The following is a 16,151-nucleotide window of genomic DNA, read 5'->3' on the forward strand; positions in this document are numbered from 1 at the left end:
TGGCAAAAAGTGACCCGGACCCGCGGGGTCCACTCGGACCGCCTGTAAATTACGGGTCCGGGTCACCAATCAGTGACCCGTTTGAAATTAACCCGCGGGTCCACCTGGCCCGTCAAAACTAGGCCGGGCTGGGTGGACCCGCGGGTACCCGTAGAGAAGTGTGCACCTTTTGGCACTTTTTTTCCGTAATTGTCATAACTTTTACTTTTTCTATGTATTTTTTCCGTCATTGTCATAACTTTTGCTTTTTCTATGTATTTTTTCCGTAATTGTCATATTTTAGAACATTCTTTCGGTTTTTTTTTCTGGAATTTTTCTACTTTGCTTCCATTTTTCCGTAATTTCTCATTTAAAACTTAGTACCCATGGTTATTATTTATTGCTAGCCACCTTTTCACAAATCGTACTTTTGCCAATCTTTACAGTTTGCACCAAGCGACAATAAGACAAATCTCTCAAACAGTCAACATAAATGGGTTGCGAAGGTGGCTAGCAAATCCCTGTACAAATACAAAAATCTTAAAAAATATGTAAAAAATCCGGGTGGCCCGCGGGTCGGCCCGGCCTGGCCCGCACGTTTGCCAGGTCTAGTCATAGTGGGTTGGATTTGGGCACTAAGGAGGAGAATTTTAGGGGGCCATCAATTGTTCCTGTTGTGGAGAGAGAGAGAGAGAGAGAGAGAGAGAGAGAGAGAGAGAGAGAGAGAGAGAGGTGGGAAACGTGCACTAAATGATTCAAAAAAGAAACAAAAAGGGGAATTTAGGGGGCCATTAATAGCCGTTAAAGCCTAATGTTTGCCGTCGCGCGAAAGACCGGCAACAACAAGATGTACTTGATAAAGCAATTTATGGGATTGAAATATAGAGATGGACAATCTATATCCGATCACTTGAATGAGTTTCAAGGAGTGATAGATCAACTTTCAGCCATGAATATTAAATTCCGACAAAAAGAAATTAGCCCCCTAAAGCGTCCTCTCTTTATAATAGAAACAATAGATTCCGACAAAAAGAAATTAATTATAAGAGGAAACTAATAAAGGAAATGTTGACGGAAGATTGCTTGTCATGTGGCAGAATGTGGAGAGAGAGAGAGAGAGAGAGAGAGAGAGAGAGAGAGAGAGAGATTTTACATGCATGCATGCATCGTGGGCTATATATCAAGGACGGCAGGGATCTGGACCGGATACTTGTGGATACAGTCGGACCATGGTCCATCAGTCGGAGTCTCAATGGTCCTATTACATTTCCAAACAGCACTATTGCACTTAAATCCACTCCCAAATGAAATCTGCCACAGATGGTCACCCTTCTTCATCCTCCCCTTGGCTTCAATGTAGCTCAACTCGTACCAAATTGTGGACGACGAAGTATTTCCGAACCGATGGAGGACCATCCTTGATGGCTCTACATTTTCCGGCGAGAGCCGAAGGTTCTTCTCAACCTCATCGATCACACCTCGGCCTCCTGCATGGATGCAAAAATGCTGGAACGCCCTCTTGAAATTTGGTACGTAAGGCTTCATCTTAGGGTTATAGATCTTTTGAGCTATGACATTGAAGAGGTATTGGAGCTTCTCTGAGAAAGGTAGGACTAGTGGTGCTAACGTTGTGATGTTTGATTTGAGGGCCTTACCAGCCACCACCATTAGGTCTTTGGAGAGGGAAACACCTAGCTTTCCCACCTTGTCTTCCTCCATTCTTACACTATTGTGTGCATTGTCGTCGGATCCTGTGTGGGTTCTCACCTGTTGAAGTATAAATTATTGAATATAAATACCAATCTCCAACATGGATACCATGTGAAACAACCAGTTACTCCAAAGCTTAAGTAATTGCTTGTTTCACATGGAACTGCGAGTCCTGGGATCAAACCCAACAACTCCTCGATGATAAAAAATCCATGCGTACGGACAATCCAAAAGAGTGGCCACAAAGGAGGGGGAGTGTTGAAATATAAATAATCAAATAAATGTATAAAACAGCTTAAGCTTTTGGAGTAATTGGTTGTTTCACATTACCACATGGAGAAGATGGTACTTTGCTCGCTTCCTCTCGCTCCGCCGGCTCGATAAAATTACTGCACCGGCGCCCATCCGAAAGAGGCAATTTGCAACTAACATAGACCTCTGATTTCCTGTGTAAATTATGGGGGTTATGATCTCTGTGCTCACAACCAAAGCATAAGAATTGGGGTAAACTTGAAGGAGATCTTGGGCTAAATCGATCGATATGAGCCCGGCGCTGCATCCCATTCCGGAGAGATTGTAGCTTTGTATGTTGCTAGGCATTTTATAGTGGTTCACCACCATGGCAGATAAGGAGGGAGTTGGGCAGAAGGCCCCACAATTCACCACAAGTATGTTAATGTCTTTAGGTTTGATTCCCGTCTTTGCGAGAACGGAATCAATGGCAGAAAAGATGACTAGCTGAGCTTCCTCCCTAGAGGCCTCCATGGTGGGGACGGGCGGGATGTATTGGACAATCGGAGGAACACAAGTTTCGTCTCCGAGGCCGGATCTTGTGAGTATTCTCCTCATAAAATCTACACTTTTTGGGTCAGACGCGTACTCCACAGTAGCATGTTCCACTAAGGTAGAACAGGGAAGTCGCCCGGTCTCCGGCGGCTTATGGCACGCAAAATCGACTAGATAAATTCGTCGACGTTTGGACGTGAAGAGTATGGTTGCAATTAAGACAATGAGGTATGAGAAAAGGATTTGGGCAAAGCTGAATTGTGGAGATTTCCATAGGGCAAGGTCCTCTAAGAGAATTCCGGCCATGATGGGAGGAGATGAAGAAGAACAGCGCTAAGATAGATAAAATGGTATTTGGGTTGAATCAAGATAGAAATAGAGTGTGTAATATGGTGCAAGAATCTTGAATTTTGGTCGAATTAAAGGCTAACTAGAAAAATTGAATTGGGGCAGGTGGCTTGGTTGTAATTTATGAAGCTCTCACATCAGCCAACGCTACGTAACCTCCCACCCTTTGTATTTGAATGGAAGCCATTGGAAAAGTAAGCAGTATTTTTCAGCAAAGAAGAATTGTTGGGACACATTTAAATAGTTAGCTGAGTCTCAGATACATGGCATGCCGCCTCCAACTATAATTGTACGCGAATTTGATTAGGCTCACACAACTTTGAAGGAGCCTAGAAGGCTTGCTAGATTTTTTTTCCTTTATTTCATAGTTTTTTCATCTACTAGGCCACGATTCATACAAAACAAGAACCTGCAAATTTGATATTTTTTACTTCTCCCAAGTAGCACTTAAACACCTCTCTCACACTCTCTTGTTTTCTCATAATGGAGCACTTCATAAGTGAAAAGGATCGTGTTTTCTCTAAGAGCGGTGCTAGCAAAACAGGAATCCGTTTTGTTAAAAAAAAAATGGGGATCAATTACTGGTGCCACGTTCACAGAAAAGGCAATTAATAGGGCTAGAATCATGAAACACAAATACGGTGAAGGGAGAAGATAAGATTCAAGAAAAGAAAATTGTTATCTTGATGCCAAACACATAAAGAGTGAAGCTCAACTTGTTACAATAGTCAAGTGACTTCAAAATTTTACTCCAGTAGCTTCATTTTTTCCGTGTTTGGCATCAAGAAAACAATTTTCTTCTCTTGAATCTCATCTTTTCCCTCCATCTAGCTAGTTTTCCCAACATTGGTATTAGAGCCACAAATATATTGTGTGGAAAGTTTATTGCATAATTTATGCATGTTTTATTCTTTTTTTATGGGAGATGATTTTTTCACCCCACTGTAGGATGGATTCTTTTTTTTATGGGAGATGATTTTTCACCCCACTGTAGGATCGATACCCCCCCCCCCCCTAACGTGATTTGATGTCAAAAAGTGTTAAAAGTCTGGCCACAATTCACTTAAAAGGAGGGTGTACCATCCTGGGGGATCTTCAATATCATCTTAACCAAAACATGGCAAATTATGTTTTAATGGAAAGATTTTTTTAGTCAATCTAGTTTTGAAAAAAAAAATGAATGTTCAATCGGAGTTTTCTACAAAAAGTTATTATCAAAAGAGTAGAGGTCTGTCAAAGTAATTATTTTTTAGCCACATCTCACCCTCAACTCATTCATGCCCTCTCAATTTTCCTTCTCCCAGCCCTACTCTTCTCTCACCACTTGGAGTCACTGCGGTTCCGTTTGGCAACCATCTAGATAATCACTTGTGCCACTTTTTTAGAGGTAGAGAATGAAAAAAAATGTGAATCCCCAAAATCTTGTTCAGCTCACCCGACCCACCACAAGCCTGTTTCTAAATCTCTTCCTTTGAGTGACTCGGACTCGCTCCCAAGATCTCATCAATCCGTTTCTCACATGGTTAAGGCTTACTGAACACACCCTAATTTATCATGAAAAATATTAAGTCCTGGCTGCCAGACATGGCCTGAAAGGTGACAAAAAGTCTTATTTTGGCGGTAAGTCTTCGAATGATCCAATGCTATGAAATACATCGTATATAGGCTTTAACACGCCAAACTAGAGTAACGACAAAAGTCTTGTAGTCCTGCCAATACGGTATCAGAGGACAGTTGGCCCAGCGAGGAGGCTTCAATTCGTTCTAGCCACTTGTCCCAGTAGAAAACCTCCAATAAATCGTGGCATTCTTTTGAAAATTTACTCCTCAAATAGAGGTTGGTGACATTTCTTCATGGTAGTTGCCTCTCTGGCTCTCTTGTCCTGAAAAAGCATAATAATTATTTTGTGGTCGGTAGATAGGCAGATTATTCTTACAATAGAAACGGAACTGCATTTCCAATTTATTTTTATTCGTGCAATTGTTAGAATCACGAGTCCACCGGTCCCTTTTTGAGTCTTAAAGAGGTGTGAATGAAAACCCAATGTGTAGTTCGTCTAGTTGCCTAGCATGAATGTCGAGTCCATCAAACCAACGATCAAATAATCAATACAACCCATATTCAAGAGAACGAAATTATGATGGGGCAGGTACGTATGATCAATTTAATTATTTTGAGGGTTTTTGTTGGCTGGCTCAAAACGAGGCACTTGCACCACTTGTAAATTTGTTCTAATTGAGTAGAAGAATGCTAGCTGGTGACACTATATATATATATATATATGAGAAAACGGTTCCTACACATATGTGTAGAGAGTTCTCTACACACTAGCTTAAAATACAGTGGAGGCCCACATTGTTTGGGTGATCCAAGCCATCCATTTTAAAGGCCCTCACATAGATAGGGTGTCTACAAAAAATTATATCCATAGGATCATCCCAACCCTACGATTTGTGGGGGTAAAATGGATGTCTTTAAACCTTCACAAATTAGTCCATTTTTTGCCTCCACAGTGCGAATGGTTAGGATGATCCTATGGATCTGATTTTTTGTGGACACCCGATCTATGTGAGGGCCTTAAAAATGAATGGTTTGGATCACCCAAATAATGTGGCCCCCACTGTATTTTAAGCTAGTGTGTAGATAACTTATCTACACATATGTGTAGGAACCGTTTTCTAATATGAGAAAACGGTTCCTACACACTAGCTTAAAATACAGTGGGGGCCACATTATTTGGGTGATACAAACCATTCATTTTTAAGGCCCTCACATAGATAGGGTGTCCACAAAGAATCAGATCCATAGGATGTCTAATTTAAGGCCCTCACGTAGAGGTAAAATGGATGTCTTTAAACCTTTACAAATTAGTCCATTTTTTGCCTCCACAGTTCGAATGGTTAGGATGATCCTATGGATCTGATTCTTTGTGGACACCCTATCTGTGTGAGGGCCTTAAAAATGAATGGTTTGTATCACCCAAATAATGTGGCCCCCACTGTATTTTAAGCTAGTGTGTAGATAACTTATCTACACATATGTGTAGGAACCTATATATATATATATATATATATATATATATATATTATCTTGAGGTAAGTTTCACTTTAATTATTTTGAGGATTTTTACCGCCACCCTCAAAATTAGCCACTTGCATCACATGTCAATTTGTCCTAATTAACTAGAAGAATGCTAGCTGCCCATGCAAGGTCTATAAGAGCACTTTTGTCCCACCTTAATTGGTGTCCTAGCAATTTCTCTTTGCAATAAGTTAGTAATTGTATTTTCGCTAGCGAAGGCTATCTTTGTTTATACGACTCCTAATTTCTAACAATAACAACTTAGACCCTATTATCACCCAAACTGCTTTCCTTATCATCAGCCAAAACCAGTCTGCATTTAGTGTATATATACACTGAAGGGTCTGTAGCCACATTGAAGTCTCTGAAATTAAACTCCCAAATATAGCAATTTTCGGTACCGAGATCGGGTAAATTACCCTCCGAATCAGTTATAGTGAGTCCGACTTGGATTAAATTTAGGGCGTCCACGTTGGCCTTGAGGATCCGGTACCGGTGCTCCGGTGTCTGTTGATAGTAGGGTAAGGATTCGCCTCCGGTGGACCGGAAAACAACTCCAGAGAATTCAGTGTCCATGGCATTGTAAGAATATCGATCGATTATGCTTTCAATCAGTTGAAACTCCATTATCTGGTTGCAGGACCATATGTCTTGGATCATAATCGGTTTCATCTTCGGATCGTGAGAGGGCATGGTTCTGTTTTTTTTTTTTTTTTTCCAGGGTTAGGGTTAGGGTTAGGGTTATCACGGGAGAGAGAGAGAGAGAGAGAGAGAGAGAGAGAGAGAGAGAGAGAGAGTTGGTTTTTATAATCAAACTAGCTACACAGTTGCCAAATCTAATCAACCTACTTATAATCTAATCCTTGATAATCCAAGGGTGAGAACTCTCACACTTTATAAGCCTCCCTCAAATGTATGGGGATTGGAAATCTAACATACTTTTGACTACAATAGGATATATATATATATATATATCCCCAAATTGTTTTAAATCTGTTAATTTGATGTTGACGGATGTATGTTACCAATAATGCCGAAGATGTATCGCTTGGAAGGTGAGTCACAATGGACTGGAAGAATCCAAGCCTCGATAGACGAGTCTTACCGTGTCAGTTTTGGATACCCATCTTCATTGAAATGGGTCACTATGGACCAATTCAATGAGCAAAGGTAAGCTTCGGTGGGCAAGGCATCATGTGTCGATTTTGAGTATTGATCCTTATGGAATTTGAAACTCTCTTTAAGGTGCATACTTCAAAAGAAATGAAGCGTCTCAACTAGAAGGAGTCAATATTTCAGACACCCCCACAAGTGATGCACCTCAATTGAAAGAAATAGACAAAAGAGGGGACAAGCATTAATTAGAGAAAGATATTATGATGAGTGGAGAGAGAGGGTAGAGAAAGAAAGAGAGAACACCCTTTTCAAGACAAGATTTTGCTGATGTCAGCAAGAAAAAGCTGATGTGACCACTAAACCTTTACCCACATAAATCCTGGGAACAAAAAAAACCCAGCAACCAAACAGAGCATAGGGTTTGAAAAACAAGAGAGAAATTGAGAGAAATAAACAGAAGATTAATGACAATTTTGCGGCTGATTACGATGTGGAAAAACACTAGTGACAACAATAACACCCTAAGAACTGCGCAACCACTACCATAGTCCCCTTCGGTTCCATCAGAACCAGGCTTGCGAAAGTACTGGAATTAGTGGAAGAGGCAACATGTCAAATCACCCTCCTACGTCACATTTCACCATCACACATAAAAATTTGGCAAATGATATTTACGCCACATTCATCACCAGGGACACCCATTTGCCCGTGTACTTTGCAACAAAAGCCACTAGATTTTTTTGACATAAAGTATATCATCTTCTTTTTTGCCATTGATACACTGACGTTGGGTGTCCTGGTGATCAAAAGGAGCGTAAATATCACTTCCCAAAAATTTACTCACCTTCCAATAAAAAATCTCTTATTTTTTTGTATTGTTTATCCATACATACAAGCCACTGAATCATGCAATGACTTACTGTTCCTTGATTAGATAGAAAAGTTTCTACTGCATCGCTAATTGTGAACACACTTCTTTTGCAATAATCTCATCCCTGGATATCGATAACATCACCCTTATTCCGTCTTTACTCAAATACACATTCTCATTTTAATATTCACACTCTCGCGCGGTCTTGTCTAATGAAAAACTCTTTTCTTTAGTCAAGGAGCACCAACTTTTGAATCCTCTTCCATTCTTATTTTTTCTAAATGTTTTCCCTTGCATTTCTAATCTCCTACTTTTCATGCAAGCCTCTCTTATCTCATCTTGTGCGAAACCCCCATATTTGATATCCACACCTGTTTTTTTTTTTTAAAATGACGAAAAACAAAAATTCACACCCTGTCAGATGCCCAGAGTTTCGCTCCTATATATTGATATTTGCCATCTACAGCCGAGAGTCATTGCTTCTCTACACCTTTCTTATTTTCTCTCTATTTTTTTATTTTTGAAATAGCGATTTGTATAGACCGAGAAGGACAACCCAGAGAATAAAAACAAGAAAGAAGAAAGAGAGAAGAAGAAGAAAAGACATAATAAAAGTAACAAAACTTTCTCTCTATTTTTCTATTTCTATTTTCTTTCTTGGCTGATTTTAATTAGCTGTAGTGTGTGCTTAAATAGAAACTCCTTTAAGTCGAGGTGCTCGATTCCCTTGAGGTGCTTGGAATCTTGTAGGAGGATATCTTTCAGCTTCCTTTATTTTATCAAAACAAGGTTAATATCTGCCAAAAAAATCCCGCATCCTGTGGGCGCCCACCTAACCCAACTCCCCGTACAAATGTAGGTGGTGGTAGTGTGCAACTAATACTCAAGAAACAGATCATAAAGTTAAATGCATGCCCCTCAGAAATAACCTTGTTTCACATGTACCTATTTCCAGTCAGGCCAAAAAATGATGGTGGGATAGCGTTGGTTTATGTGAGACCTTCATTGATGTGGGTATTTCATTAATCGTAACCGAGCCACCTGCCCCAATTCATTGTGGCTTCCTATTAGCCTTTAAATCCTCCAAGTCCAAGTTCTCTCTAGTAGAACTAGTATTGCTCCCACCTCTCTCATACTCACATACACCAAGATGCTAACCTTTGTATCACATTTCTTCTCCACTCTCGAGCTTAATCGACTCAAACGAGGTCACCATCTTCTCATAAACAATTTCACCCTCACCTTACTGCTACTCCTCATCCCCACAATCTCCACCCTTCTGTTACATATTCTCGGCCTAAAAAGCCCTCCCCATCTCAATGTCCTCCAAATTCTCTGTGCATTCGCCCTCATCTTAATCACTACCATATACTTCATGTCCAAACCCAAACCCATTTACCTAGTCGATTTCAGGTGCTTTATACCTCCGGTCACGTGCCGATTTCCGTTCTCCAAATTTGCCGAACACTCTAGGCTGCTCTACCCGTCTCACCCCGAAAGTTCTAAATTCATGATCCGAATTCTTCAAAGATCGGGCCTCGGCGAGGAAACTTGCCTTCCGCCCGCGGCCCACTACATTCCCCCAGTACCCACTTTGGAGGATGCTAGAGAAGAGGCTGAACTAGTCGTTTTCTCCATAATCGATTCTGTCTTAGAGAAAACGCACGTTGATCCTAAAGAAATAGACATACTCGTGGTGAATTGTAGCCATTTTTGCCCCACTCCATCTTTATGTGCCATGGTGGTTAATAAGTACAAGATGAGAGATGATGTACAATGTTTTAATCTTTCGGGTATGGGTTGTAGTGCTGGGCTAATCTCTCTTGACCTAGCTCAAGATGTACTCCAAGTTTATTCAAATTCATATGCTCTAGTGGTGAGTACGGAGATTAATACCCCGGTAATTTACACCGGCATTAACCGGTCAATGTTGGTTTCGGACTGCCTATTCCGTATGGGTGGAGCTGCCATTCTTCTATCGAACAAATATTCGGACCGAAAGCGGGCCAAGTATCAGCTCTCTCATTTGGTTCGGACCCATATCGGATTTGAAGACATGGGTTACTATAGCATACATGTGGAAGAAGACAAGGAAGGCAAAGTTGGTGCAACCCTCTCAAAAGACCTACCGGTTGTAGCCAGTAAAGCCCTCAAAATAAATATTACCACTTTAGCACCCCTTGTTCTCCCCACCTCAGAAAAGATTCTCTACCTAGTAAACCTCATGGGCCGGAAATATTTCAACAAAAAATGGAAGCCATATGTTCCGGACTTTAAACGGGCCTTCGAGCATTTCTGCATCCACGCTGGTGGGCGGGCCGTGATCGACGAAGTCGGGAAGAATCTCCGGCTAATGCCGGACCATGTTGAGGCCTCGAGGATGACACTCCACCGTTTTGGAAATACATCTTCTTCAACTATTTGGTATGAGCTTAGTTATATCGAAGCGAAGGGGAGAATGAAGAAGGGAGATCGTGTGTGGCAAATTGGGTTAGGGAGTGGATTCAAGTGTAACAGTGCTGTGTGGAAATGCATTCGGACTGTTGAGACTCCGACGGATGATGCATGGTCCGATTGCATTCACAAGTATCCGATGCATGTTCCGGAGTTCCTCAATCTATAGTACTTAAAGTGCATGAATATTTACAGTCCGTATGTTACGTGTCTCTATGGGTCCCACTTGGGCTGGAATAAATTAGTTTAAATTTATTAGTTGGGGATTTACTTTGTAGTTGTTTGGGATGTGTAGGAGTCTTAAAGATAAGGAATATCTAGATTAGGAATTTTCTACAAATAACTTGTATGTGGCTTTTCTTGAGGAATGAAGAAATTTATCCCAAAATTGTGTTTTTGCATAGAAGGAGGAACGACCCTTCCCTCGAAGCGGGTCAAGAGGCTGATCTTCCCTCTAAGAAGATCAAATCAGTTGCGAACCAATCTGGGTTCGTAACAAAGTGGTATCAGAGTAAGGCATGGATGATTTAACGATCAGACGGTTGGAAGCGAATGTGAGTTCTCTTGTTGTGGGACAAGAGAGAATGATCTAGGCAATGCATGAAATGTTTTCTGCTATGAATGCGAAGTTCAACAAGATGGTACTTTCGTTTGGCGTGAAGATAGAAGATCCCCTATGTTTGAAGGAGATGAATGAAAGGTTCAGCGAGAACACCGTCGAGGAGGAGTGTATGACGGAAAAGAAAAGAAGAAATAGAAAAAGGGGAAGAAAGAAGAAGAGCGAAAGAAATCAGATAGAAGTGAAAAGGCCTCAACCGAAAGGAGTTGTTGATTTTCAGTATTGTAGTCGAGTTCGTAGCTGGAAAATCCGTAATTCCTCTCAGCCTGTACGTCATCAAGAATATCCTCCTTCACGACCATTCTTGCGTCAAAATCCCAATTATTCTAAACGAGCACGGCGATGGAGCTCTGATGAAAAACACGATCATATTGATTTGAAAATAGAGCTTCCTCAACACTTGGTGATTAATTGCAAGACGAAGAGAAGAAAGGGAGTGAGAAGGAAAAGAAAAAGAGAAGATGGAAGAATTTTGAAAGATTCTACGCAATTCTTTCACCAACGGGCCATTGCTTAATTTCCAACTTTGCGGACAAGGTTGATTCGAAGAGGGGAGGAGTGTTACGTGCCTCTATGGGTCCCACTTGGGCTGGAATAAATTAGTTTAGATTTATTAGTTAGGGATTTACTTTGTAATTGTTTGGGATGTGTAGGAGTCTTAAAGATAGGGAATATCTAGATTAGGGATTTTCTACAAATAACTTGTACGTGGCTTTTCTTGAGGAATGAAGAAATTTATCCCAAAATTGTGTTTTTGCACAGAAGGAGGAATGACCCTTCCCTCAAAGCGGGTCAAGAGGCTGATCTTCCCTCTAAGAAGATCAAATCAGTTGCGAATCAATCTGGGTTCATAACACCGTAAGTTTGAAATTGTCGTTGTGTTTCTTACAGTAGATTTCACTACCTTTCTATGTAACAAATAAATATAGTTTCATTTGCAAATGGTTTTTACTTAATCAAGAACTCTTTCTTGCTCGATTTTATGAAAAAGTGTGGAAGTTGTTTTAGTGAAGGTATTGTAAAGGAATTAAGAGAAGGAAATATTTAGCCAAAATTAGTGACTCTTATTCGGGTAATAAATGCTAACATGTATCAAATACTGGTGATGGAAGCATAATGTCATGAAGTTTGATTAGGCACACTTAAAAATAAATTCATGCTAATGATATCGGCACCACCATGTTTTGATAATTGCACGAACTCATCTTGTCTTTTATGATTTAAATAGCTGTCAAATGTTGTAATGGTTCCCAAAAAGCTCTCAAAAGCCCATTGAAAACAGAAAACACAAGCTGGGTTTGTGTAATTAATAGAACACGATAGTGCCAATATTAGAAGCATAAACAAGAAAGAACAAATGATATAGAATAAAGAAATTGATATCCCCACTCCCTTGTTTTAATAATGACACCATTAGCATAAAAAAAAACGAAAAATATCATTTAAAATTGGCTTTCACACCCCCTGTAGGATAATTCGCACCCCTTTTAATGTGAATTAACGTCGAAAAAGCATTAAAGTCTGCCACATAATTCACTTTAAAGGGATGCGATTTATCCTATAGGGGGTGCGAATTTATCATCGCCCTTAAAATTTTGTCATTTATAAAATATAGTCGGTAAAGTTGGCCAAAAAACACGTTTAATACGTTTAAAACGCATTTAAGTGACTTTTAAATATTTTCTTAAAAAAAGTTTTAAACGGAGTATTAAATTGGCAAACCGATAAAACAACTTTTTTTTAAAAAAAAATGCTGTTTAAAATGGCGTTTTGCTAACTATGCTTACAACAACAAATCCGAATAGTGACTAATAAAGTAATGAGTGCCATTATCAAAAAATGTAATGCGGATTTTTTTGTCTTCTTGCACAGTTGTTGCAACATCAAGCCATGTTTTCCTAAGAAAAAATGGGTTCGGTCTTCTTAGCAGCTCTCTATTAAAAGTGGGATTTGCTAGGGTCCATCACAAAAGACATTTCGCAGCCGGTCTATCGCATGAATGAAGACAACGGCTTTTGTCTCCATTCACGAGGTGGCTGATCTGAAATGCGACAGACCAGCCGCGAAATGTCTTTTGCCATGGACGCTAGCAATTCCCATTAAAAGTATGTTTTCACGGAAAATTTGTCTGAGTGCTAGACTATGAAATTTAGTCCTGAAAATACAAAATTGGACTGATATGGGTCACTATCAAATTTTGATAATGGCACAACTCCCTTCATTTTAATTTTACACTTGGTTTTTTAACCATCTGTAAAAGCTGTCATAAACTTATAATACAAAAAAAATCAGAGAAACCCATGAGAAAAGTGTAAAACAAAGTGACTAGTGCCTATTATCAAAGGGATTTGCTAGGCAGTTTTGCAGAAAGCCATTTTGCGGCTAGATGAATTTAATGAGTAAGACAACATCTGATAATGAAAAGGCCAGCGAGATCCCCTATGTTTGAAGGAGATGAATGAAAGGTTCAGCGAGATCACCGTCGAGGAGGAGTGTATGACGGAAAAGAAAAGAAGAAATAGAAAAAGGGGAAGAAAGAAGAAGAGCGAAAGAAATCAGATAGAAGTGAAAAGGCCACAACCGAAAGGAGTTGTTGATTTTCAGTATTGTAGTCGAGTTGGTAGCTGGAAAATCCGTAATTCCTCTCAGCCTGTACGTCATCAAGAAGATCCTCCTTCACGACCATTCTTGCGTCAAAATCCCAATTATTCTAAACGAGCACGGCGATGGAGCTCTGATGAAAAACACGATCATATTGATTTGAAAATAGAGCTTCCTCAACACTTGGTGATTAATTGCAAGACAAAGAGAAGAAAGGGAGTGAGAAGGAAAAGAAAAAGAGAAGATGGAAGAATTTTGAAAGATTCTACGCAATTCTTTCACCAACGGGCCATTGCTTAATTTCCAACTTTGAGGACAATGTTGATTCGAAGAGGGGAGGAATGTTACGTGCCTCTATGGGTCCCACTTGGGCTAGAATAAATTAGTTTAGATTTATTAGTTAGGGATTTACTTTGTAATTGTATGGGATGTGTAGGAGTCTTAAAGATAGGGAATATCTAGATTAGGGATTTTCTACAAATAACTTGTACGTGACTTTTCTTGAGGAATGAAGAAATTTATCCCAAAATTGTGTTTTTGCATAGAAAGAGGAATGACCCTTCCCTCGAAGTGGGTCAAGAGGCTGATCTTCCCTCTAAGAAGATCAAATCAGTTGCGAATCAATCTGGGTTCATAACACCGTAAGTCTGAAATTGTCGTTGTGTTTCTTACAGTAGATTTCACTACCTTTCTATGTAACAAATAAATATAGTTTCATTTGCAAATGGTTTTTACTTAATCAAGAACTCTTTCTTGCTCGATTTTATGAAAAAGTGTGGAAGTTGTTTTAGTGAAGGTATTGTAAAGGAATTAAGAGAAGGAAATATTTAGCCAAAATTAGTGACTCTTATTCGGGTAATAAATGCTAACATGTATCGAATACTGGTGAGGGAAGCATAATGTCATGAAGTTTGATTAGGCACACTTAAAAATAAATTCATGCTAATGATATCGGCACCACCATGTTTTGATAATTGCACGAACTCATCTTGTCTTTTATGATTTAAATAGCTGTCAAATGTTGTAATGGTTCCCAAAAAGCTCTCAAAAGCCCATTGAAAACAGAAAACACAAGCTGGGTTTGTGTAATTAATAGAACACGATAGTGCCAATATTAGAAGCATAAACAAGAAAGAACAAATGATATAGAATAAAGAAATTGATATCCCCACTCCCTTGTTTTAATAATGACACCATTAGCATAAAAAAAAACGAAAAATATCATTTAAAATTGGCTTTCACACCCCCTGTAGGATAATTCGCACCCCTTTTAATGTGAATTAACGTCGAAAAAGCATTAAAGTCTGCCACATAATTCACTTTAAAGGGATGCGATTTATCCTATAGGGGGTGCGAATTTATCATCGCCCTTAAAATTTTGTCATTTATAAAATATAGTCGGTAAAGTTGGCCAAAAAACACGTTTAATACGTTTAAAACGCATTTAAGTGACTTTTAAATATTTTCTTAAAAAAAGTTTTAAACAGAGTATTAAATTGGCAAACCGATAAAACAACTTTTAAAAAAAAAAAAATGCTGTTTAAAATGGTGTTTTGCTAACTATGCTTACAACAACAAATCCGAATAGTGACTAATAAAGTAATGAGTGCCATTATCAAAAAATGTAATGCGGATTTTTTTGTCTTCTTGCACAGTTGTTGCAACATCAAGCCATCTTTTCCTAAGAAAAAATGGGTTCGGTCTTCTTAGCAGCTCTCTATTAAAAGTGGGATTTGCTAGGGTCCATCACAAAAGACATTTCGCAGCCGGTCTATCGCATGAATGAAGACAACGGCTTTTGTCTCCATTCACGAGGAGGCTGATCTGAAATGCGACAGACCAGCCGCGAAATGTCTTTTGCCATGGACGCTAGCAATTCCCATTAAAAGTATGTTTTCACGGAAAATTTGCCTGAGTGCTAGACTATGAAATTTAGTCCTGAAAATACAAAATTGGACTGATATGGGTCACTATCAAATTTTGATAATGGCACAACTCCCTTCATTTTAATTTTACACTTGGTTTTTTAACCATCTGTAAAAGCTGTCATAAACTTATAATACAAAAAAAATCAGAGAAACCCATGAGAAAAGTGTAAAACAAAGTGACTAGTGCCTATTATCAAAGGGATTTGCTAGGCAGTTTTGCAGAAAGCCATTTTGCTGCTAGATGAATTTAATGAGTAAGACAAAATCTGCTAAAAAAGTAAGCCTACACGGCTGTTCTCTTCGGCAAGCAAAATGGCATTCCGCAAATCCCATTATCAAAATATGGTAGTGCTGATATCAGACCCTGTAGAAAACAAGTGATTAGAATCTACTATCAAAATATGGTACTGCGCGGATATCGGACCCTGTAAGTGACTGATTGGACAATCATAATAAGGTTGTTCACCATCTTTATAGAAATCTTTGGATTAGCTGTTCTTGGGATGGACTATCAGCTTAGATAAGCCTATCCGGGGATAAAATAAACAGCAGCTTACGACCCCACCTGATGCAGATGAATAGCCCGAGTAGAAGAAGATAATGACTTTTCCTACTCGAAATCAACCATTCATTTAGTTTTTCCCATCTATTCATTTAT

At 39.3% G+C, this 16,151-nt stretch overlaps 1 protein-coding gene and 2 pseudogenes across 1 annotated transcript; 1 reads left to right on the forward strand and 2 right to left on the reverse strand.

The window, feature by feature from the left end:
• Positions 1 to 428: 428 nt before the first annotated feature.
• On the reverse strand, positions 429 to 2,843 carry LOC143892758 (3-ketoacyl-CoA synthase 6-like). The gene is made up of 2 exons (XM_077397621.1): positions 2,020 to 2,843; positions 429 to 1,746 (listed from the first exon to the last, which is right to left on the reverse strand). Exons 1-2 carry the CDS (start codon positions 2,779 to 2,781, stop codon positions 1,153 to 1,155), a joined length of 1,356 nt encoding a protein of 451 aa, XP_077253736.1. The 5' UTR covers positions 2,782 to 2,843; the 3' UTR covers positions 429 to 1,152.
• Positions 2,844 to 6,165: 3,322 nt separating this feature from the next.
• Positions 6,166 to 6,597, reverse strand: LOC143892118 (putative CCR4-associated factor 1 homolog 11 pseudogene; annotated as a pseudogene).
• A 2,381-nt stretch (positions 6,598 to 8,978) lies between these two features.
• LOC143892757 (3-ketoacyl-CoA synthase 5 pseudogene) lies at positions 8,979 to 11,726 on the forward strand (annotated as a pseudogene).
• Positions 11,727 to 16,151: the final 4,425 nt, after the last annotated feature.

This window comes from Tasmannia lanceolata, unplaced genomic scaffold, assembly GCF_043159265.1.
Source record: "Tasmannia lanceolata isolate RefF3 unplaced genomic scaffold, GAP_Taslan_0.1 ptg000015l, whole genome shotgun sequence".
NCBI classification, from domain to species: Eukaryota; Viridiplantae; Streptophyta; class Magnoliopsida; order Canellales; family Winteraceae; genus Tasmannia; species Tasmannia lanceolata.